Below are 23417 nucleotides of genomic sequence, written 5' to 3'. Positions count from 1 at the left end.
TTTATTGTATCTTTAGAAACTTTTCAAATAACTTTAAAAAGCTTGCTGTGCACTTCTCTGATGACGCGAGGTCGCTGACCGGCTTGTCAGCTTGCCTCGTAGTCCTGCTCTGCCGGCAATCCAGACCTCCTTGTTGACTTTAAACTTTCCCCAAATAAAGAGCCCATGTTGCATTTGGTTGTCCTGCCTCGTTTGTGACAAAAAGCGCTAATCAGAGATGCAGCTTATTCTGCTGACACAAACGAAGTGGACGAGTGGATACGTAGCAGGAGATTGAGATAAAGCCTGGTTAGAGCTGCTCTTACAGCTCTAAGCCAATCATCGTCAAGAATACAGATCAACACGTGCCAATTGGTCTCCTACCGGCCAATAGTGTGCTGTAAAGTCATATGGGCAGACAAAGCCCAGCGCTCCAAGTGATACCGTGAAAAGCCGCGATGCACCGAATATAGCCACGATATTTGTTTTCATAAAAAGCCGCGATGGACCGAGGCCGCGATAGGTGAACCGCAAAGTAGCGAGGGATTACTGTATACGGTTCTTGTTCCCTCAAAAACTCAATTTATTCATATGTAAATATGGGAGCGGTATTGATACGAGTGACTGTCCTCAGTCCTGTCTAATATTCTCTTGGGGAACTTCAATAAGGCATAAATAGCAATGAAAATGTGAGCATTAATAACTTCATCTTGGCTTGTTCAAATATCCTTTGAAGTAGCTATCTTCCCCCACAGACAGAAAGCCATTTGAGCATTTATTGGATTTGCTTGTTATACAGTTAATTTACCTCAAACCCCACAACACGTGTTTCCCTGCCGCTGATGAGCATTGAAGGCATATATTTGATGAGACGGACAAGGACAAAGCGCATGCAAGATACTGATGACGAGTGAAAACGGATTCTTACAAATACAGAAGCTGCCGACTCTGCTCTGAGGAGCTAAGAGGAGAAGATGAGGCCTTAATGGAATGTTGTCCGGTCGTTAATGGAGATGGGAGGACACTCTGCTACGCTCATTATCATCTCAGCATATTAAAAAGGATACCAGGAAACATGAGCCTTTGCCTCATCCAGCCGGACGGCTTCCCAGTACTTTTTTTAAAAAATTGTTGCGCTCCGCAAACATGATTGACTCAACTGAGGTGGTACGAGCCGTTGAAGTGCCGCTAATTCCCACTCAGCATGGTGAGGATGAGGTGATGGGGATAAATGGCTCATTATTCCCATCCGGCTTGTTTTAAAACGTACTCACATGGCGACCGAAAGCAGGCGATTATGGGCTGCGGTTGTTGTCCAATGTAGACGCCAACAAGCAAGCAAGCGCTGGAAGCAACGGTCGCCATGTCAAGCTTCACATCGCCTGGAAAAGCCGGCACACATACGAAAAAAAAGAAGGGGAAATCATTAAAATGAAAGTCAATCAAGCAATCGTCTTTGCTGATATGGATTTTTGGGGAGGCCAGCAGAATACCATTCTAATGAACGATTCATTTTTAAAAAATCAGATTGAATAAAACACCTTCCTTTTGGTCCCTTAACACGTAAGAATTACAGGCAGAATGTTTTGAATATTTTTCCCTCCCTGACGCTGCGTTGAAAGTCGTCGTTGCTGTCCAAACACTATTCGACACATGTCGCAAAAGGTGGCTTCCACTTGACATTTCTTGGAAGGCCTACAACCTTTTGTGCTCAGCTCTGATGCTGTCAATTCTTTGCGGTCTCTTTTTCAAAGAGTCCACGTTGTTACAGTATTCCGCAGGCTACGTGAGCCGACTGCTCCGCCGTCTGCCGTCATTGGGCCGTGGCGGCGGGTCGGACAGCTTGTGAGCATCAAAGTCCAGTTTGTGCTGCAGGATTCCAGAGAGGACGAACTCGGCCGAGACGATCGGCAGCGACGCCAAGACGGCCGCGCGGCACAGCGGCCAGTCCTCCGTGCAAGAGATCACCACCGTGTGAGGCTGATGACAAAGGAGGAGACAAAACAGTTTTTTTTTTTTTTTTTGGTCCCTTTGAAAATACAAGAGAATTGCTCTATCTATCCATCCATCCATCCATCCATCCATCCATCCATCCATCCATCCATCCATCTATCTATCTATCTATCTATCTATCTATCTATCTATCTATCCGTCTATCTAAAAAAAAAAAAAGAATAATTCTAAACATACAAGACAGCTAATATTTGCCGTTTTAAAACAATGTTCTTGCATTAACATTAGCTGGCAATGTTTCCAAGATGAAGTTGTACGGTTTGGTCGTTATTTTTCTTGTGTATTTAGTTTGACAGTAAGGGTGTATTCAGACCAGAGTGTTTGGTCCACTTCAAAAAGACCAGGGTTCAATTCTAACGCTGGCCCAGACCTTTTATGCAGGTGTGAATACACGCAAACGAATCCTGGTGCGGATTAAAGAACCGGACCGAGCCCCACCTTTTAGGGTGGTCTCGGTTCGCTTCCAAATAGACTCTGGTGCGGTTTGCTTCAGGTGTGAATACAAATAGCGTAGATCTGAACCAACTCCAGGATAGATGTGCATTTTTGGTCTTAACAAGCCACTGCACGTTTTCCTCCATTTCCAGGTCTGTGCTCTGTGTGCCGCCCTGCTCGGTCATTGCTGTCCAATGGTAGCACAGATCGTCACAAGCGTGGATGTGTTTACAAAATATACTTCACTTGCAAATTGTACAGTCTGAATGGGAACCGCACCAAACGAAAAAAATTAAGTCCGCTTTTGGCCCAGACCAAACAAGCGGACTTAAAGACTTTTCTGATCTGAATACACCCTAAAACTCAACATGGGGCATTTAACAGAATTAAAGTTACCCAGCCCAAGAACAAAAGAGCCTTGAGGAGTTGGCACCTTGTGTGAGGAAGGCATCCTCGGGAGGAATGTGGCTCCGCTGCAGGAAATGATTTCGCTCATCTGGGCTGGCTCGGGCTGCACCGACTTGGTGACGTGGATCTTGTAGCCCTGGAAGAGAACGCCGAGCAAAATCACGTCCATGTTCTCATGGCTTTTTTTTTTATGACTCGGCTGCTCGCTTTATTCCTGACACGAGTCAGCGGCCGGCCAGCAGCACGCGGCTCAGTTGTTTGGGATGTGAAACCTGAGCGGTAAGAGGAGAACAGAAATGTGCTCAGAAATGAACGAGCGAGAGCACCTGTAAGAGAGGCTGGCTGCCGGCAAGCCTCAGAGACTCCCTCAGGCGGAAATTGAATTTTTTCTCCTGCTCCGGATCGCTGACGATGAAGGCGTCGGGCGGCAGGAAGCTCCCGGCTTTAGCGCTCTGCGACACGCAAACACGAGTAGGAAACTTTCTGTTTTTGCCGCTCGTTTGGCAACTGACCTCGTCCAGCCAGCATATGTTGACGATGGGGATCCCTCTGGCTGCAGCGCACATGAACTTGACAGTCCTGCGCACCTTGTCGGTAACCAGGCAGTTCATGTCGGCGGTGCCGTTGGCCAGGAAGCCTCCCAAACGACCCAGCATCTTCTCCCCGGTTAGGTCCACCACACCCGTGAACAGCACCTGAGCACGCCACATACCAGCTCAATACCCGCCCAAGGCAAAATGGGCAAACATTTTATCTTTCACGGATGCACATACCTTATACGTGCGGCTCGCTTCAGGCGGTCGGCACCTCGCTGTCACAGGAAAGGATTTCATGCGAGCGTCTGGCGTTTGCCTCTTGCTGCCGATAGGTGTGCGAGGCTAGGGAAAAAAGGAGGGTGATGATCGGTACGCCATTCACTTACCACAAAATGAGGAAGGAAGGAAGGAAGGAAGGAAGGAAGGAAGGAAGGAAGGAAGGAAGGAAGGAAGGAAGGAAGGAAGGAAGGTGTCACGCTTTGAGTGGTGCTGACTGAAGCGCATCGGTTGAAAAGGACGAATTGGAAGAAGCACTCAAGATTGATGCTACGCAATTAACATTCCATTTGCCGCCACAACTTTAGGGATGCCAGCACAATGGAAACAGACAATAGTAGGGCGCTAGCATACACTCTGACTACGGACGGGCAAGTACCAATAACAATATTGTCCTTATTTCAAGGTATCGAGTACTCGTGAAGGATGCCGATACTGGCCATGGACATTTAAAACAACAAAATCTGACCTGGACTAAGTATTCCTTGCCATTGGTTGGTACTACACTGCTGCAAATGTTAAATCTTGGCACATGCGCCTAGCATTGTGGGCACTAGGAGTATTTTAGTTTTTTCAATGAAAATTCAAAAACACAGATGGCACTACCTGGGCACAGGTGCCTAACGTTGTGGGCACTACGAGTATTTCAGTTTTTTCCGATGAAAAATAAAAAAGCACTACCTGGACACCTCCACCAGAAGATGACACATTTCCATCCTGGCAGGCGGCGTCAGGCGGTGATTCCTTGGCTTTGCTGTCCCTCTGAGCAGACGACGCTTTGGCTCTTCTCTTGGCTTGGACTGAAACGGGATTCTCATCTTGCACTTCTGCCTTCAACACTCTCTTTGCTCCTCCCGCCTGGTCTTTGGCTTCCACTTGATCGCTGCCCAGGGGAGTTTCCAGAGCCTCGAAGGCTTTGCTTTTTACAGTCTTGTGAACTTTGCCCCTGATGTTTCTTTTTGGTAGGGGAGATTCACCAGCGGAGTTGTTCCCCTCCCTTGACAAGGGTTCATTTGCTCGCCTACGCTTCGTTGTGGCAGTTGCCTGTTTTGATTTTGGCTTCTCATCCTTTTCATCACAAAGCGCAGCAAGGAACACGTTTGCCTTCTTGCCCCTCTGCGAAGGCCTTGGAGCGGGATTCTGCCTGAAGACAGGTGGGACCGTACTGGGCCTGGGTTTCGTTCTGCGCCTACTTCCTCGTTGTCCGCCTCCTGTTCCGCTCAAAGAGCCGAGGCTGTCGCAAGACATGTCCGGAACGAGGGAGTTTGAGGAGCTGGATCTGGTAAACGCCCCCAGGGGAGAAGTGCCGTGACCGTCCTGCTCGGTACCATTGGACGTCTTGGGCATTTGGCCTCTGTTCCCTCGGCCGCTTGAAGCGGACACCTCGGAGCTGACAGAGTTGGAGCGCAATCTGGTCCTCTTAGCCGGGACATCTTCTGGGGGAAGAACAGGGATGGTTCTTCTTGTTGCTCTTCGGGCTCTTGCTGTGGGCTCTGCTTTTGCCTCTAGGTTTGGTTGAGGTGCTTGATCCGGTTTGTGTTCCTCATGTCTTTCTTGATCCTCCACCGTTTTTGACCGATTGGTTTCTTTGCGTTCCTTCCTTTCCCTCTGTGCATTTCTACCTTGTTGTCTCTCTTGCTTCCTGTCTTGGACCTCTCGAAGTTCAGAGTGCTGGCCCGTGGCCCCTTCCTCAAGCTCACTGGCAGCAGGCCTTGAGTCTGCCAGCCTTCCTTTAGCTTTGTAGCTTCTTGTTTGTCTTTTTTCCCTTGGCTCGTCCTTTTCTCTGATTCGCACAATTCCAGGGCTCAAGATCATGCCGTCGGCCTGCTCATCTTCACACGTGTACACGGGTTGAGTTCCAGCTGAAGGAACTTTGGAATTCATGAGCATCTGAGTCTCTTTTTTGTCTTGACCGCGGCCCGATTTATCTTCCTCAAGATTAGGGCGAGTCTGCTTTTCTTCCACTTGCATTGAAGTTCCTGACGAGAGCTTATTGCCGCCCTCTTGGCCTTCAGCTCTGTTCTTCCCTGGATCTGGATCGCGCAAGACTCGAATGGAGCATTCCTCTTCATGTTCACTTGCAGCCATCAGCTGGGTGGCAGCAACACTTGCAGGTGGCGTTCCAACAGAACGATTGGCATTGGGTTGTGGCTCCTCTTCGATTGAGTCTTCAATGTCAGTTACACGCGAAGCCGTGGGCTGGGTCAGGGCTACGCTGGTGAACGGATGATTAGCAGCTAAAGTGTAAGAAATTATATAGGCTTGTCTCACTTGATCAAGCTGTAATTTGCTTCCATGGAAGGCTGGAGTGAAGTCTTCATCATCACTGTCCAGGTGCTCATTTTGAGTCAGAGGCTGGGTTGTAACACACAAACTGTCGAGTTGCACTTTGCTGTGCTGCCAGTTTGTGCCATCACTTTCCTGGACTTTTCCGGCACCCAAAAGTGGACTCGCATCCTCATCGTCACTTGCACTTGTAGCCATGGGCTGAGTGGCAGCTATACCCAGAGGCTGACAATCAGCAGCCAAACGGCGACCACTCCAAATTGCTTCATCAAGAATGGGCTCATCTTCCGTTTGACTTGCAGCCCGGGCCTGCTTTTCCACCATGACCGTGGCCGTAAATGCTTGAGTTGCTTCTTCTAGCTGAGGCTGCTTTGAGTTTGTTTTTCCCACCACCGGAACAGATTGCACGGCTTCTCTTGTACACCTGGGCTGGGATCCAGCAATGGTCACAGCAACATAATGACATTGGCTCACATTTGTTGTTTTGGCCGTCCGGTTTGGATTTATAGGGGCGAAGGGAGTGTTTGTCGTCGAAAGATCCTCTTCCTGAAAAGCAGCTGCGAGTTGGGTTTCCGCCAAAGCAAGGGAAAAAGAGTCAAAAGTTTGTGTCTCAGCATCTTCCTTTGGCTCTTCTTCATATTCACTATCGGGCTCTGAAGCATAGGCCTGCGTTTCTTGTAAGGCAACATTTACCTGTGGTGCCTCGTAGGCTTGGGTAGGCTCCATGCTCCATGCTATCCCGTCTGCACTGGAGCTATTAGCTTGGGTATCCGAGACGCAGGCCCGGGCTTGGGGCGCACTCTGTTGGTAGCCGCCGTCAGACAAGTCGAGCTGGAAAGACGCTCCTCCGCTCGGCAGCTCATTGGTGTCCTCGCCGGACAATGCGTCAACGTCGCGGCTTGGGGTTGGCCGTCTGGGCCGAAGGACGAAGGACTGCGTCTTGGCCACAGCAAAGTCCTCCTCTTCCTCCTGGCTGTCAAAGCACAGAGGAACGGCTGCAGATCTTACCGTACCGTAGAAACCACCTAGGTAATGGAATGGATTGCATTTTACTTCAAGCATCGTGTTGAAAACATGCAAAAATTAAGCTATTTTTAACCCAAACTACATCAAGCTTGCCTGCCACGATCCCAATAGCTGTCTTTGCTGTGCGAGTAGTAATACATGGCAGTGTGATGGCAATACGGCACATATTTTGTCAGTTGATCATCCAAACGGCTACCATGAGCCTATTAGCTGTCTTTGCTATGCGAGTAGTACGACATGGCAGTGTAGAGGCAATACGGCACATATTTCGACAGTTGATCATCCAAACGGCTACGGCAAAAGAATAAGTTAAGCCGAATCCTTTGGCCCTGAGGGAAAGAAGGACTTCAAACTGTGAACTACTTAACGCTAACTCACGTTCAAATGGCTCCAGAGAGGGTTTAAGAAAGGCTTGGGTTTCCATCTCCTCCACTTGTCCTTCTGAAACGATCCAAATGGAAAACAAAACGATACATTCACTGGCTGTTGATGAACCATACAAAAACAAGGATTCTCAGATCTGCCTGAGCCGTACAAGTCCACAATCACAACAATAGAGACAGCTCTTGTCTTATTTGATGGCACAGATCTAGCTAATCCTGCGCTGTTCCATTTTGTTTACCTGACAGGTGCACGGGGGTTGAGCAATTTTGCAGATGTGGAGACCGTAAAGCGGACGCTTTTATCCCTGAAAGACTTTGGGCATTTTTCTCTTCTTCCGCATCGGTATCAGTGTCCCAGTCAGCAGGGGATGCACTGGACTTGTCCGCATCAGACTCTGACCGAGTGACGTCAGAGGAGGGTGCGGAGGGGACAGCTGACGATTGAGGAGCAGCTCGCGCCGCATGGCCGTTGTTCAATCTGGCGGCTGAATCGGTCACGTTTGATTGCGCGTTAAGAGCGAGGGCCGGCTCGTCATCTGATTGGCAAGCGGGCCCCATCGCATCCGGCCCAGAAGGTCCCGTATCCCTGTCGTCAGCCTTCTCGTCGACATCTGTGTCACTGTCGAGCAGAGGCGCCGCATGGTCTTTTTTATCCAGGGGTGACACGTGAGGGCAAGCGCCACTTCCCTCGGGCCGTGTGGGAGGTGCACCTGCGGCGCCTGTGTCATCTTCATCCACATCTGTGTCACTGTCCATGTGAAAGCATGCAGCGTCCACCTGGCCAGCGTCCTCCACCTCCGTGTCCATGTTCAATTTAAGGATGGCGCTTGTGGACACTTGCGCCAAGTCGTCCTCTGTGAAGCCGGCCTTGCTTTTCAGCTGTTCCCTTCCTGGTGTCTGGCCAGTTTCCACCACGCCCGCTTGCCCCTCCCCGTCACTGTGGTATTCAGAGGCAAGCGTGTCCTTTTTCCGCTGTCCCACGGCATCTGCGCCTGGCTCGGCTTTGCTGAAAGCAACACGTATGTGAGGCTTGTCTTTGGGAGATGATGACAACGTGATGGGTGTTCCATCTTCACAGTGGGGACTACGCAAAGGACAAAGATTCATGTTCACATGTGCAAGCAGCTTTAGTGCAGTTTAGACACCAGTCAAATATACCTTTCAGGGACTATTTGGTTTGTGGGACTTAAGAAGGTTGAGCAGGTGGCCATAGAATCAGAACCTGTAAGCATCCAGGAACGTATGATGGAATCGACACAAGATGAGGATTTGAAAAAAACTTTGTCCAGTTACAAATCATAAGCATACCTTGAAGCTTGCGCCTGGCCTCTCTGTTTCCCGGCCTCTCGCCATCAGAGTCCGACTCTGACTCTGGGACCAGAGTTCCTCGCAGCTGGACTGGAGTCTCAAGGAACAAATAGCTTTTCTGTGTAGGTTTCTTCTTCACTTGACTCGGTGGTGAAACCTTAGCCGAAGCCCGGGACGCCCAGCTGGCACTCTCCTCGCAGCTTTCTCTCTTTTCCACCGACTCCCCCTGTAAACTGACAGGGCAGCCCCCAACGTCTTGGCGTACCTCGCCGATGCCGAGGTACTGACATGGCATGTCAGCCACGACCAGAGAGTTGCCCTCGCTGAGGGGGTAGGATATGTTGGGGATCAACTTGACGCGACCGATGCGGGTCCCGTTCATGCTGCCCAAGTCCCGGACCACGGCCTCGACATTCACTCCGCTGCGGGATCCTGGTCTCTGATGGATGGTGATGCGGATGGAGGCGTGCCGTTTGGACACGGAGGGCGCCGGCAGGGGCAGCGTGCAGGCGGAACCATCCCGACCAAGCACGTTATCCCCCATGAACAGGGGAAATTCTGTGGACGGGAAGTGCGTTGCCAATTTACAACAAATTAACAGGATCGGTAAAGTGGTTAGGGAAGCCCCAGACAGCCCATTGAGATCACAAATACCCCTTTTTGCAAACAATTTTCTTTCTTTCTGATGCACATTAGGATTGACCGTTGTGTCAAACTGCCAGTGCTAGATAGGAGCAAGGTTTTATTTTGGGGGAAAAAAAGAGAGTTGTCTTGCAAAAAAGCTCATGACCCCATCCATTGCCCATCAAGTTTCCCTGCCTGATGGCGACTGGCCTGCTTCTCACCTCTTTCAGGAAGGTGGTCATTCTTTAAGATGCGAAGCTTGGCTAAAGGTTGCCGCCCATTGTCTGCCTTCTCTTTATTTTCCTCTTCGTCTGACTCGAAGGAGTCGTTAACGGCTTGAGTGGCGTCCATTCCTCGAGGACGTCTGTCAAACATCAAACATTTCACATCCTATTTATTGCAACCTTCCTCTTCGTACATTCAGGCACCCATCATATACGCGATGCTACGAGGCTAACGTTAGCGTGAGTGTAGCCAAATTGAAACTTATCCGTAGATATGATCCGGCTTATTGCAACCTTTTGTGCCTTATGCACATTGCTGCGCGTAGTTGTGTTCTGACTGAACACCCCCCCACCCCCAAAAAATCCTGCGCTTTCATTACGTTAGCAAACAAACGGATACGGTGAGTTTAGGACTCAAACGTCACTGGATGGCTACAGCCCAAAACTTATAAGGCAGATTCTAAGTCATGTCAATGCAAACGCTACACTTTAAATGATAAATATGAACGTAGAACGTGTGCGAGTTGTAATATCGATCGTCCGAGTGTGAAGTGTAAACTTACCTCGCACAACTCTACTCCACTCAATGAAAAGATCTTAACAATTTTCCGGGTCGTACGAGGTCACGCCCACTAGAATGTCACAAAACCTCATGTGATTGGTCAGGATGACTGAGACGCCATATAAACTTCACATCCATTGGTCATTTGTACTTCCTTCTCAATTAGCGAGTCTCTGATCGGACCGAAATCAGGAATCAGACTATGTTTCGAGCTAAACGGCAAGAAAACACGAGTCGTTCATTCATTCGAACTGCTCATCCTCACGAGGGTCGCGGACGTGCTGGAGCCAATCCCAGCAGTCTTTCGGTCACTATGTATATTTTGCTGTTTTTTTTAACCAAGATAAGTTTGTTTGTAGTAAGAGAATTTTAGTAAAAACCTATTATTATATTTTGCCCTGTCTGAATGGATGTAATTTTTACTTGTGCTCGATATCAAATGCCCGCGATCTCTGCGGTCGATTTGCTTGCTTGTCACGTTCGTTATGCAGCCTACTGGCAAAGTAGAAACGCAGATATATTTACACTTAATACGATTATCCGCTCCGTTGCCACTGGAAACGACGCCCATGCGTGCCAAAGTCACTCATTTTATTCTCACGGCTGCAAGCCTTGAAGTCCATGAATGCATTGTCGGAGCCAGGAAATCAACTTACCCCCACCACACTAATTTGGGAGCCTTTAACTCAACTAAATCTATGATTCTGAACCACTGTGTCGTAGCACTTAATGTACTGTGGGAAATTGCCCAATTTAACTTATTTTAGAATCAGAATCACCTTTATTGTCGTTGTACACAGTACATTGAAATTTGAGCGCTGCTCCGTTTGGTGCAAAAAGCAAAGTTAAATAAAAGAGCATTAGAGGACACAAGATACAATGTTAAAAGCATATAAAATATGTAGAAAAGGCAGTAGTATATTCATATATGATGTACATGTGGAAATGGGATATGGGAAACCCGATTATTGCACAGGAAAGATTCCGAATAGATAAGATATTGCACTGTGACAAGATATTGCACTGTGATCAATATGGTCGGTATATATTTATGTATGTATATATCAGAGATGGGACCAAGTCACACATGTGCAAGTCTCAAGTAAGTCTCAAGTCTTAACCTTCAAGTCTCAAGTAAGTCCCAAGTCATTTTTTTCTTGGGCAAGTCAAGTCAAGTCCTTAAATAGAACAAGTCCAAGTCAAGTCACCTTATTATTGCAATTTTACCCGCAGAATCTGATCTTAGTAATGAAAAGACAAGATATCAGTAACTTTAAGTAACCATCATTGTTCAATGTGTCTAACCCAGGGGTGGGCAAACTTTTTGACTCGCGGGCCGAACTGGGTTCTAAATTTGGACCGGAGGGCCGAACCAGGAGCAGATGGACGTAGTGTTTGTGTGAAGTAATATAAGCGACCTGTAAAGGTCATTGCATAAAAGATTTTGACCTTTAGTAGGTAGTAAAGCATGGATATTCCAAACAAGTTTTTTGAAAACAAATGCATTTATTAACAGCATTAAAAAAAAAAATCACTAAAAAACTGCTATCAGTGATTCTCATAAAATACGACACTATTATTATGAATAACAGTCTCCATCACTTCAGTGCCTGCAGGTCAGATTAATGAAAAATTTTATCTTATGAGATCACATCAAACAGCAAACATTCTGACCAAATATATCATCTTGAAGAATCGGTGAAAGCATACATCCGAATAAAGTAATCAAAACGGCAACACGGTGAGGGGTATCTGAACATCAGAGCAGAGTTTTAACTCACAAACACCTGGTAACAGAGGTGAGGAAACGGGAAACACTTCCTTAAAGTAAGCCTTAAGAACTTTACAGGTTAAGATTAGTCGCAAACAGGTGGTGCATCAATGTCCTTGAGCATCCTGCATTGTTTGAAAATGAGAATGGTCGCTAGTTTCAATCCCTGCTATGTGTACAAATCATATTTAAAATGCATTTTTTTTACAACAAACTTGAGAGCCTCCCCTTCATTTTCAGTGGGAACAGTGTTGTTGGTCTCCCTTTTTTGCTAGTGCATCATAGTCTGGAGTAAAATTTGTTGTGGCAATTCTTAGGAGAGATCCGTTTACCTCGATCTGTGACGGGTTGATGTGGCTGAACGTCACGTCGCGTACGTCGAGCCAAATTGGCCACTCTTTTAACATTCGGCACTCACTTCTTTTCTTCGGGCCACTCATTTTAATGGAAGGATTCCAGGGGAAGGTTTGTGGGTGGCTTTAGCGTAAAACTGTATCTGAAAGCTCAGCGAGCGAATTACAAGAATGCTGTCGTCACAGCCCACGCTGTAAATTCGGGACTGATACAAATAGAGCGCGAGTGCGCCATGTCCGTACTACTGAGTACGTACGTACACGCACTTGTGAGTGTGCACCGAGCTTTCTGACACGGCTTCCGGTAGTAAATGCGCAGGCGAGCGGTTCCCCATCTACTGGAGAAACGCAGTCATTGCAGGCAAAATGACAAAAAAAAAGTTTAATAATACAATTAATTCAGGGTTGGCGGGCCGGATTAAACGGTCCCGTGGGCCGGATGTGGCCCGCGGGCCGTAGTTTGCCCACCGCTGGTCTAACCTGTTTAAAAAATATGACAATAATTTGGATTTGCACTGCAATTACTGATATTCAGTAAAATACACTATGGAATCGAACAAAAAAGAAATTACCTCATACAATGATTTATTGACAGCTCAATCTAAACAAATGAACGTCTGCCGAAGGTGATGACTCGCGGTACCGCTCCCGCTGACATGTTTGCGCATGTCTGATATAAAGGGGCGTGATTCTCCAGTAAACACGTTCGGTAGGTAGAGAGGGCACGACTGATTGATAGACAGGGTAGTGATCCAATCATGACAACGCCATTCTCAGCCTGCGCTCCTACCGTTATCGATATTATTTTTTTAAATGCATTATTAATTTTATATTCAAACTGAAAACAAACTAAATAACACTGAAGTCATTCAAGTCAAGTCAAGTCCCGAGTCTTTAACTTCCAAGTCGAGTCTCAAGTTTTTTCATTTTTTTGTCAAGTCAAGTCACAAGTCATCAAAACAGCGACTCGAGTCCAAGTCACAGTGACGGTAGTCCCCCATCTCTGGTATTTATGTACGTATGTTAGTATATTTTTGGGCTAAGGGGACAGGTTCATCTGGTTTTGTTGACTACAGTGATAGCTCTTGGGAAAGAAGATATCCCTGAGTCTGCTTGTCCTTGTTTTGTGTGACCTGTACCTTCGGCCCTAAAGCAACAGGTCAAACAGGTGGTGGTAGGAGTCCTTGATGATGTTGCCAGCTCTGGTCAGGTAGTGAGAGTTGGCAATCTCCTCCAGGCTGCGCAGGGGGCTCAAAAGTAAGCTTAATTCTCCTTATTAAATTATATTGCGCTGATACGCAATTTATCGATATTTTGGTAGGAACTTCATTTGCTGTTAATGCCCACAAGATGGCAAAAAGCCCGGTCCAAAACAAAGTACCGTAATTTTCTGACTATAAGTCGCATTTTTTTCATAGTTTGGGTGGGGGGGGCGACTTATAATAAGGAGCGACTTATATGTGTGTTTTTTTCAAAAACTGAAACCGCGATAAACGAACCGCGATGTAGCAAGGGATTACTGTAATTTGAATTTCAAGTGACGTCAGCAGCGCGACGCGGCGTGGCGGTTGTTTACATAAAGGACAAAGATTGATCACGGGATGACGAAGATGACGAAGGGCCCCACGTACTACCGGCATCATTAGCGGCTTTGTTTCTAAGTGACACGGCGGACGAAGAGTTTGAAGGATTTGGAGTGACACAGAAGGTTCGAAAAACTATTATGGCTTTTACCCACGCCCGGTCCTACTCGACGGAGCTCTCTTTCACCTCCGTGGATTGAAGTCGGGGGCCGGCGCTCGGCCGGGTGGCTGTCCAGGGACGGTGGATGGGGCTCGGACATGGCTTTTACGCACGCCCGGTCCTACTCTACCGAGCTCTCTTTCACCTCCGTGGATGGAAGTCGAGGGCCGGCGCTTGGCCGGGTGGCTGTCCGGGGATGGTGGATGGGACTCGGTCATGGCTTTTACGCACACCCGGTCCTATTCTATGGATCTCTCTTCCACCTCCGTGGGTGGAAGTCCACGCCGCCACACGCCTGGAAGTTTGTTTTGTTAAATAAAGAGCCGTTTACCAAACCCACGTCTTTCCTTGTACTTTGTTAAGGCTACAATATAGTTATATACTAGCAGTGGCGTAGCCAGGAATTTTTCCAGTAGGGGCGCGCGCCCACAGGAAAAAAAATCGAACATCACCCACGCCATTCGCTGATCGCTAAAACAACATCCGGGTCCGGGAGGCAAACGGTGAATGGATAACATCGCGCATATAGAATAGCGCAAGCACATTCGCGCAAGACCGAAAGAAAAAAACAGCATGAAAATGAAGAATCGAAAAAGCTCGATTTTTTTCAACCGGGGCGCAGGGAGTCCTAACCGGGGCGCCGCCCCGGCTCGCCCAGGCTTGGCTACGCCTCTGTATACTAGATCTGTGGAATAACGACGAGGCTGACGTCAGGGCTCACGCGCGGCGTTGTTGACAAAGGACGAGGAATTTGATCGATGGATTTAATGATTTAGTGCACAGATGGTTTGATAATATTATTGCTTATATAATAGTTATTTGATTTCTAATTTATATATTGTTATATGGGCCTGTGGAATATTTTGAAGTGCAAGCGCCGTCAGCGGCGCGCACCCATTGTTGACAAAGGACGATCGATGGATTTGATGAATTGGAGTGACACAGATGGTTTTATAAACGTGTTATTTATGTAATAATTTTTTTAAAATAACTATGTTAATAATGTTACGTCAGGCCCGTTCTCAGCTGTTCGTTTGTGTTTATGTCACGTTAGCATACCTATCGTTTAGCCTGTTGCTCGTTCATGACTGTTCTTGGTGTTGGATTTTGTCGAATAAATTCCCCCCCCAAAATGCGACTTATACTCCGGAGCGCCTTATTTATGGGGTTTTTTTCACTTTTTTGGGCATTTTATGGCTGATGCGACTTGTACTCCGGAGCGACTTATAGTCCGAAAATTACGGTAGTCATTTGATCCCACAGAACTGTAAAATATGTATGCGACTTGGGTCAATCAAGGTTGGCAAATTTAATTTTACAGATTGAATAGTGAACAGGTGAGCAACGATGAAAAGACGGACGAAAGCTTTTCATTTGACGGATTTTATTGAAGGTGAATGACTTGGAAACACCAACTTCGACGAAAAGACTCAGGTTCTAGCACAGCTCGTGTGGTCTGCGAAGCGGTGGGGTCTTCCACTTTCTCATTGCCCCTCTTCTCTTTTAAGCGTCTTCCTCGGCGTCCTCCTCAAACTCACCCTCTTCCTCGGCCGTGGCGTCCTGGTACTGCTGGTACTCTGACACCAGGTCGTTCATGTTGCTCTCGGCCTCGGTGAACTCCATCTCATCCATGCCCTCGCCCGTGTACCAGTGCAAGAAGGCCTTGCGGCGGAACATGGCAGTGAACTGCTCTGAGATGCGCTTGAACAGCTCCTGGATGGCCGTGCTGTTGCCGATGAATGTGACAGCCATCTTGAGGCCGCGGGGCGGAATGTCGCACACGGCCGTCTTCACGTTATTGGGGATCCACTCCACAAAGTAGCTGCTGTTCTTGTTCTGCACGTTGAGCATCTGCTCGTCCACCTCCTTCATGGACATGCGGCCACGGAAGACTGCTGCCACCGTCAAGTAGCGGCCGTGACGCGGGTCGCACGCCGCCATCATGTTCTTGGAGTCAAACACTTGCTGAGTCAGCTCCGGGACGGTGAGGGCACGGTACTGCTGGCTGCCACGGCTAGTTAGCGGGGCGAAGCCGGGCATGAAGAAGTGCAGGCGGGGGAAAGGCACCATGTTGACTGCCAGCTTGCGCAGGTCGGCGTTGAGCTGGCCCGGGAAGCGCAGGCAGGTGGTGACGCCACTCATAGTGGCAGAGACCAGGTGGTTGAGGTCTCCGTAGGTGGGCGTGGTCAGCTTCAGCGTGCGGAAGCAGATGTCGTACAGCGCCTCATTGTCGATGCAGTAGGTCTCGTCCGTGTTCTCCACCAGCTGGTGGACGGACAGAGTGGCGTTGTAGGGCTCCACCACGGTGTCAGACACCTGAGCGCAAAAAACACAGTTTGATCGGGCGGTGAAGCCAATGCGACCATGCCACAATGTGGCAATCTCACCTTGGGCGAAGGCACCACGCTGAAGGTGTTCATGATCCTATCGGGGTACTCCTCTCGTATCTTGCTGATGAGTAGAGTTCCCATCCCCGACCCGGTTCCTCCGCCCAGGGAATGCGTGAGCTGGAAGCCCTGCAGGCAGTCGCAGCTCTCCGACTCTTTGCGCACCACATCCAGGACCGAATCCACCAGCTCAGCACCCTCCGTGTAGTGACCCTTGGCCCAGTTGTTTCCGGCGCCGCTCTGACCTACACGACAGCATGCTTTAGCCATTCTCCTAAAAGACCAGTCAGTGCCTTGACATGCCAGTTGACCGAGTGAAGCCACATTCAATCCAAATCTTTGAACATTGCAAAAATCCCTCCCCCGGTGAGCGAGTACTGTCGATGGCGGTTTACCAACACACCCACCAAAGACAAAATTGTCAGGTCTGAAGATCTGGCCGAAAGGTCCGGACCTCACGGAGTCCATGGTGCCAGGCTCCAGGTCCACCAGGATGGCGCGAGGCACATATTTGCCTCCTGCAGCCGGATGGCAAGTAAACGGACAGAGAGCAAAAGAGCTCAGCAAGGGAACACAAAACAACAACAACAATCACAAAAGGTCCCACCGCCCTTCTGCCCCCCCCCTGCTGGGAATCCTCGGTGTCCTCAATCTCTCCCCCTCCGACACTCCCAGAAGCAAATCTGCCGCTAAGATAACCTAAATTCGCTCAACTACAAATCCAGACATGTTGAGCTTCGCTGCAAGTTTAAAACTCAATCAAGCTATCATTTCGAAAAGACAACATTTAGACACTTGCTTGATTGAGGGGTCGTGAACCTTTTTTCAACTGATAGCTACTAGCGTTAAAACCTCTCAAGTCACATTTTGGGGAATTTGCTATTTTTTCAAAAACCCAGACTAGCCAGTCTTTACACGTGCAAGTTCTCTTATTGACCAATCTAAAGTGTTGACAATGGAGATCTGTCTTTCAGGACGCGATGCTAACGCTTGAACAAATTTGGCATTTTTGAGGTGCTTGCTGATTCATGAAACCATTCCAGAAAAGGAAGCCACACTCTGTAGTTCCCTCTACATTCGATGTGTGTCCTGCGTAAACTAATTTCTTTGACTTTTATTCAATATTTGGAAAAATGGAGCAGAACCTGTGGCCTCGTTGTAGTAGACACTGATCCTGTCCAGCTGGAGGTCGCTGTCGCCGTGGTAGGTCCCCGTTGGGTCGATGCCATGCTCATCGCTGATCACTTCCCAGAACTGTGCAAACACAGAGCATCACATGACTGTTGCCTCAATACAAGCACCACAAGCGGCGGTGTTGAAGTCGCTCGGGCAGGGAGGGGGGAGTTGGGATGAGAAAAGCACGAGTGTGCACGTCAGCAGTGGCGGAGCGCACGATGCTCCCGCCTTTGAGCAGTCGAGCAGCTGCGACGACTTCCCTGGGAGTCACAAACTGAAGACTAAGCACTTTTTTAAAACAAGCAAAGAAGGCACAAAGACGCTCCTCGGCCACATCAAACTAAAAATAAACATCACGCTGAAGAAGTTGATTGTATTGAGATCTGTGCTGGAGGCTTTGTTGCCCCCAGTCCCAACATCCCCCACCCCCCACTTCTTTCCCTTTAAAAGACCACACTTGTGCACTTTAAATGCCAGTGGAACTGATGACGCAAGCAAGTAGCTATTTGCAACAAGAGATCTTCCAACTTTTCTTCGCGCCGTGATGCAGCCTCCCTTAGTTTCTTTTTGCAGCAGCAGCAGACGCAGGATTTGGGGCAATCTGGATCAGGGTTGCCCTATTGAAGCGACTGGGAGCTTTGTGGGCTATGATTTGAAAAAGTGACCTTAATATGAGGACACTAGACGGCAGCTGGCAAAAAGAATGAGGACGATAATCAGCAACGCAATGAAAACGATGCCACACCCTGACCCACTTGACACCCGCTCAGCGATGGTGTCAATCAAATCCACGCTGGACATGCGAGTGTGTCTGCAGGGGCAGCGGAGAACGATGGCAAATGTGGTTGGATGCATGATGGCTGCCATTCTTTCATGGGCAGGCGAAGCTGCAATGAAATTCAATTTGGGAGCCCAGCGGCTTCACCCTGGGGTGCAATGAGCATCAACTGTTTGCTCCATTCCTTCCCCCAGCCTTGCCTTAATTCGCTTAAGGGAGGAACAATCTTTGTGGACCACAATGACGCGCACAATTCTTTGGAATCTGCAGAGCGTTGCATTGATTGGAAAACACCACGTGCCATCTTGTACAGTAGTTTTCTTTATTTAGTAGTATCATTATTGGGAACAAAAAACAACGCTAAATTGCACGTGCTGTTATCAAATAAAAGATTGTATTTAATTCTAGTGAATTAAATTAACCCTAACACATCTTGTACCACTTTGTAGAATTTATTTAAAATTCTTAAATATGGATCAAGGCACATATTTGACTAAATGATATAGAAATATTGTTTGAATTAATTTTCTACAGTATTCGCTAGAATAGCTTTGAATGGCTTTAAAGAATTTGTAATGATATTTGTATTTTCATTTACCAGCCGATGGAGAAGATTTTATTTTAGATTTGTTGCTTCTTATTAAACATTCTGTATTTGCTATATATATATATTTCACTTTGTACAACATTGTACAACAAACTATATTCAAAGACAAATAAAATGTTTTTTTCATTTAAATTAAGCATTTAATTTCAGTTTTCACTACCTTTGTTTGATAGTCAGTCTGATTCTTTAAAATATATTTTATTGACAGTTTAGGTAATTTACATAAACATTTAAATCCAAACCAAGTCCTAAAATGGAAATTCATTGAAAATATCAAAATGATGAACAGTGCAACTGTGTGTCGAAGCAAGTGGGAGGTTGTTTTAAGCAACCTTGCTCGCCAAGCAGATGCAGATGGTGTCATATTCTCACCTCATGATCATGTGCCAATAAAAGCAAAATCAACAAAAAATGTTTTCCTCATCATTACATCATAAAAATAACACCCCAATAAAAAACTGAGTTTGTCAGTAATTTTGAAAAACAAAAAACCAACCGAAAATAAACCTCAATGCTTCCCCCCCCTGCCAATTAACCATGCCACACCCATACTCCACAACAGCTGATGTTCTGAACCATCTGCGGCTGCCCTCAGAAATACAAATCTAATCCATGCCAATTACTGATTACACAAGAAGTAAAAAAAGCAGATGAAAATAAAATCACTAGCACTCTGTTTTGTGGGCTATTTAAAAGGCAAGCAGGACTAAGGGAGGAGTAGACAGGCTAAGAACCTTCACATTTGTAGTATTTCTCTGGTTTCCACACTGGCAGGCAGACAAAGAGCAGACACGCCCGAGCAGTGGACCCAAGTGTGTAGACAAGTGTGCCATTATTCCAACGTTCCACAAGCACCGCACAATGGCATTCTTAAAACAAAAGACGACGCGCCACTGCCAGTTACTCGCCTTCGTTTCGCATTCAAGTCACAATTTCATTTTCATTTCTTTTGTTGGCCGAGCCCTTTGTCCACCAACCGGGAGTCATCGCCTGACGAACCCACCCGAATAAATTAAGCCCGTTACCACACTCAAATCGAAACTTGTTTGACTATCATTTTTTGACTACTTTTGTTCTCCTCATTGTTTCCTACCTTGGCTCCAATCTGGTTGCCGCACTGGCCGGCCTGAATGTGCACAATCTCCCTCATAGTGGCTGCCAAGAAGTCGGGGATAAAAAATGGGGAGCGTTTGCTGGACGGGCAGAGACAAGGCGAGGAGAGGCGGTGGGACAATGGCTTTATAATGCTGGTGGGGCTCCAGGGAAAGGCAAGCTGGGAGGAGAGGGTGTGGCTTGTTGCGGAGCTGGGGGCCCGCTGCGGGAGGGGCCTTACTGTATGGAGTCAAAAGATGGGAGTGGTGAGGAAATAAAGGAGGCAGACAGACCCAGAGACAGACAAAAAAATCAGGTTGAAAACCATCTTTATGTATTTTATACGAATACCTTTTATACCACCGTGTTGCAATAATACAAAGCCTCAGCACTATACAACACAATCAACAGCTGCAGCTGAAACAAATTCTTCAAAATGAATCAGGAAATTATATTGTGCAAATAATATTGATGGAATGGTAGTGGGCTTTTTTTCTCCAGTACAGTATTTCGAATGGGATTTTGTGCGGAAAGTCAAAGTCTGCTTTATTGTCAATTTCTTCACATGTCAAGACACACAAAGAGATCGAAATTACGTTCCCACTATCCCACGGTGACAAGACAGTACACAATATACATACAAGTAAACAACACAAAAAGTAAAAACAAGAAGGCACAAACAATGAATAAATAAGAGTGATGAATAAATAATAAATAAACAAATAACATAATAAATAAGAGGAGCAAAAATGGAGCAAGTGTGCCTACAGCAGACAGTCAGAATATAGCGCAAAAGTACAGGACGCTACGCAGAAGGGGGGAGAGAGTTCAGGATCCTAACAGCCTGGAGTATGAAGCTGTTGGTGAGTCTGGTGGTGCGGGAGCGCAGGCTCCTGTACCTCTTCCCAGAGGGCAGAAGATCAAACAAAGAGTGAGCGGGGTGACTCACCTCACACACAATCGTGGTCGCCTTGCAGGTGGGATGGGAGGTGTAAATGTCCTTCAGGGAGGGGAGTGAAACACCAATAAACTTACCAGCCGTGTTCACTATGCGCTGCAGGGCCCTCATGTTGTATTCAGTGCAGCTACCACCCCAAACAGCGATACAACTGGAGAGGACGCTCTCAATGGTGCCACGGTAGAATGTAGTCATGACGGCCGGAGGAGCACTTGGTCGCCTGAGTTTCCGCAGGAAGTACAGGCGGCGCTGAGCTGTCTTCGCCAGTGATGCGGTGTTGGTGGACCAGGAGAGGTCCTCACTGATGTGCACCCCCAGGAATCTGGTGCACATCAGTGACCTTATGGGATAAGTGGTCATTTTTAGAATTTGAAAAATATAAATTCATAATGTTCACACATATCGTAATAATAATCATTTAGGAGGTTGGTTGTAAAATCCAAGAAACGTTCAAATTCAATGATTATCCCTGATTTTACACGTCACAGTTTTGCCATTTAACGTGTAACATGTTCTGCTCCCCGATCTGCTCTTCTACCTAGGGTGACGGCAGCTCAAGTGAGTGGCCAGCTGAGGGGACGCTGCCCCAGTAAGGCACCCAGCAGATGGTGTCTCTCCTCATCTGCTGGGTGACCCTCTCCAGCGTGTCTTTAACATCAGTCTGGAGAAAGGTGCAGAGCTGTGGAAGACATTGTGCATTGTTCCTGTCCCCAAGAAACCGCGACCTATGGCACTAAATGACTTTAGACCAGTTGCACTGACTTCTAACGTGATGAAGACTCTGGAGCATTTGCTGCTTCACCAACTCAGGCCTCGGATTCGCCATGCTCTCGATCCTCTACAATTTGCGTATCAGGAGAGGGTGGGGGTACAGGATGCTGTTGCCTATATGCTGCTTCGCTCTCTCTCTTACCCGGACATGGGGGCTGTGAAGATTACTTTCCTGGATTTCTCCAGCGCCTTTAACACCATTCGGCCTGCGCTCCTGAATGACAAAAGGTTGGTGATGGGCGTGAGGGCATGGATCATGGACTACCTGGCGAACAGACCTCAATATGTGTGCATGGGAGGCTGTAGGTCAGGCACCTCTGACTTCCAGTACAGCTCTGAGTTCTGCCATGTGCAGAAGTTTGCAGATGACACTGCTACATGTAGGCTGTATTAGAGATGGACGGGAGGAGGAGTACAGGGGCCTTGTCCTTTGCTAATTGGTGTGGCTCCAACCACCTACGCCTAAACACCGCCAAGTCCAGGGAACTTTGTGTGTCTTGACATGTGGAGAGATTGACAATAAAGCTGACTTTGACTTTGACTTTGAAATCAAAGTCAAAGTCAAAGTCAAAGTCAGCTTTATTGTCAATCCCTTCATATGTCAAGACACACAAAGAAACCGAAATTCCGTTTCCTCCATCCCACGGTGACGAGACATACAAGTACGCGACACAAAACAAAAACAAGAAGGCACAAACCATAAATAATAAATAATAAATAAAATGAGCGATGAATAAAAACAAATGGTGGTGGACTTCAGGGGCCTGTCCATTCCTGAGCCTGTGACTATCAATGGAGACTGTATGGTGACAGTGCAGACCTGTAAATATCTTGGAGTGTTGTTGGACGACAAACTCGACTGGTCTGCGCACGTGGACGCTTTATGCAATAAAGGACAATGTACTTCCTCAAGTGGTTGGCATCCTTAGATGTCTGCAAGGTGATGCTGCGGATGCTTTATTGCTCTGTTGTGGCGAGCGCCCTCTTCTTTGCGGTGGCGTGCTAGGGGGGGTCAAGAAGAGGGATGCTTCCCGCCTGGACAAACTAGTGAGGAAGGCGGGTTCTGTTGTGGACACAGAGGTACCTTATCTGGCATCTGTGGCAGAACAGCAGGTGTTGGCCAGGCTGCTGTCCATCAAAGACAGCCCCGAAGAACCACTGTACAGCACCATCACTGGGCGAAAGAGCAGATTCAGTGACAGGCTGTTGACTCTGTCTTGCTCCATGGAGAGGCTGAGGGGTTCCTTTCTTCCCTATTCCATGAGACTTTTTAATTTGTCGCGGGGATTAGGAGCACACTCACGGTCATGACACTGTTTGTTTCTTTATTTGATCTATCTATCTATCTATCTATCTATCTATCTATCTATCTATCTATCTGTCTGTCTGTCTGTCTGTCTGTCTTTGTATCTATCTATCTAGCTAGCTAGCTAGCTAGCTAGCTAGCTATCTAGCTGTCTAGCTCAGTGGTCCCCAACCACCGGGCCGCGGACCGGTACCGGTCCGTGGGTCACTTGGTACCGGGCCGCCAAGCCACACAGAAAAAAAAAAAAAAAAAGTTTTAATCGACGATCAATTAATTCAGGTCAAGACGCTCGTCCCGGTCACGTGACATGTTTCCCCAGTCGAGCCCGCAAAGCTAGCAAAAATGAGTATTTATTTTGAAAAATATAAAAAAATTGGCGATTCTCTCCCAATTACATCCGTCGGTTCAGGTCAAG

The 23417-nt window shown here is 47.5% G+C and overlaps 2 protein-coding genes across 2 annotated transcripts; both read right to left on the bottom strand.

Moving 5' to 3' along the window:
* Positions 1 to 741: 741 nt before the first annotated feature.
* On the bottom strand, positions 742 to 10129 carry mdc1 (mediator of DNA damage checkpoint 1). The gene is made up of 12 exons (XM_037274859.1): positions 10062 to 10129; positions 9496 to 9638; positions 8651 to 9208; positions 8501 to 8564; positions 7582 to 8426; positions 7338 to 7400; positions 4329 to 6958; positions 3609 to 3713; positions 3348 to 3530; positions 3162 to 3287; positions 2861 to 2971; positions 742 to 1959 (listed from the first exon to the last, which is right to left on the bottom strand). The coding sequence occupies exons 2-12, from the start codon at positions 9623 to 9625 to the stop codon at positions 1762 to 1764; spliced, it is 5013 nt and encodes a 1670-aa protein (XP_037130754.1). The 5' UTR covers positions 9626 to 9638; positions 10062 to 10129; the 3' UTR covers positions 742 to 1761.
* A 5165-nt stretch (positions 10130 to 15294) lies between these two features.
* On the bottom strand, positions 15295 to 20158 carry tubb5 (tubulin, beta 5). The gene is made up of 5 exons (XM_037274976.1): positions 19969 to 20158; positions 17460 to 17568; positions 16722 to 16832; positions 16315 to 16559; positions 15295 to 16243 (listed from the first exon to the last, which is right to left on the bottom strand). Exons 1-5 carry the CDS (start codon positions 20023 to 20025, stop codon positions 15431 to 15433), a joined length of 1335 nt encoding a protein of 444 aa, XP_037130871.1. The 5' UTR covers positions 20026 to 20158; the 3' UTR covers positions 15295 to 15430.
* Between the last annotated feature and the right edge of the window lie 3259 nt (positions 20159 to 23417).

This window comes from Syngnathus acus, chromosome 16 (genome assembly GCF_901709675.1).
Source record: "Syngnathus acus chromosome 16, fSynAcu1.2, whole genome shotgun sequence".
Taxonomy (NCBI): domain Eukaryota; kingdom Metazoa; phylum Chordata; class Actinopteri; order Syngnathiformes; family Syngnathidae; genus Syngnathus; species Syngnathus acus.
Note: the sequence above shows the minus strand (reverse complement) of the source record. Positions and strands in the feature narration are given on the sequence as shown.

What these genes read in the sequence shown, in the direction of transcription:
- mdc1 (XM_037274859.1), bottom strand. Translation starts at nt 9,625, where the DNA reads ATGGACGCCACTCAAGCCGTTAACGACTCCTTCGAGTCAGACGAAGAG. An exon ending in AACCCCCGTGCACCTGTCAG is followed by an intron (nt 7,401 to 7,581) that starts GTAAACAAAATG and finishes GGATCGTTTCAG; the next exon opens with AAGGACAAGTGGAGGAGATG. An exon ending in GCAGCCAGCCTCTCTTACAG is followed by an intron (nt 2,972 to 3,161) that starts GTGCTCTCGCTC and finishes GTTCTCTTCCAG; the next exon opens with GGCTACAAGATCCACGTCAC.
- tubb5 (XM_037274976.1), bottom strand. Translation starts at nt 20,025, where the DNA reads ATGAGGGAGATTGTGCACATTCAGGCCGGCCAGTGCGGCAACCAGATT. An exon ending in GCAACCAGATTGGAGCCAAG is followed by an intron (nt 17,569 to 19,968) that starts GTAGGAAACAAT and finishes GTGTTTGCACAG; the next exon opens with TTCTGGGAAGTGATCAGCGA. An exon ending in ACCTGACAATTTTGTCTTTG is followed by an intron (nt 16,560 to 16,721) that starts GTGGGTGTGTTG and finishes GCTGTCGTGTAG; the next exon opens with GTCAGAGCGGCGCCGGAAAC.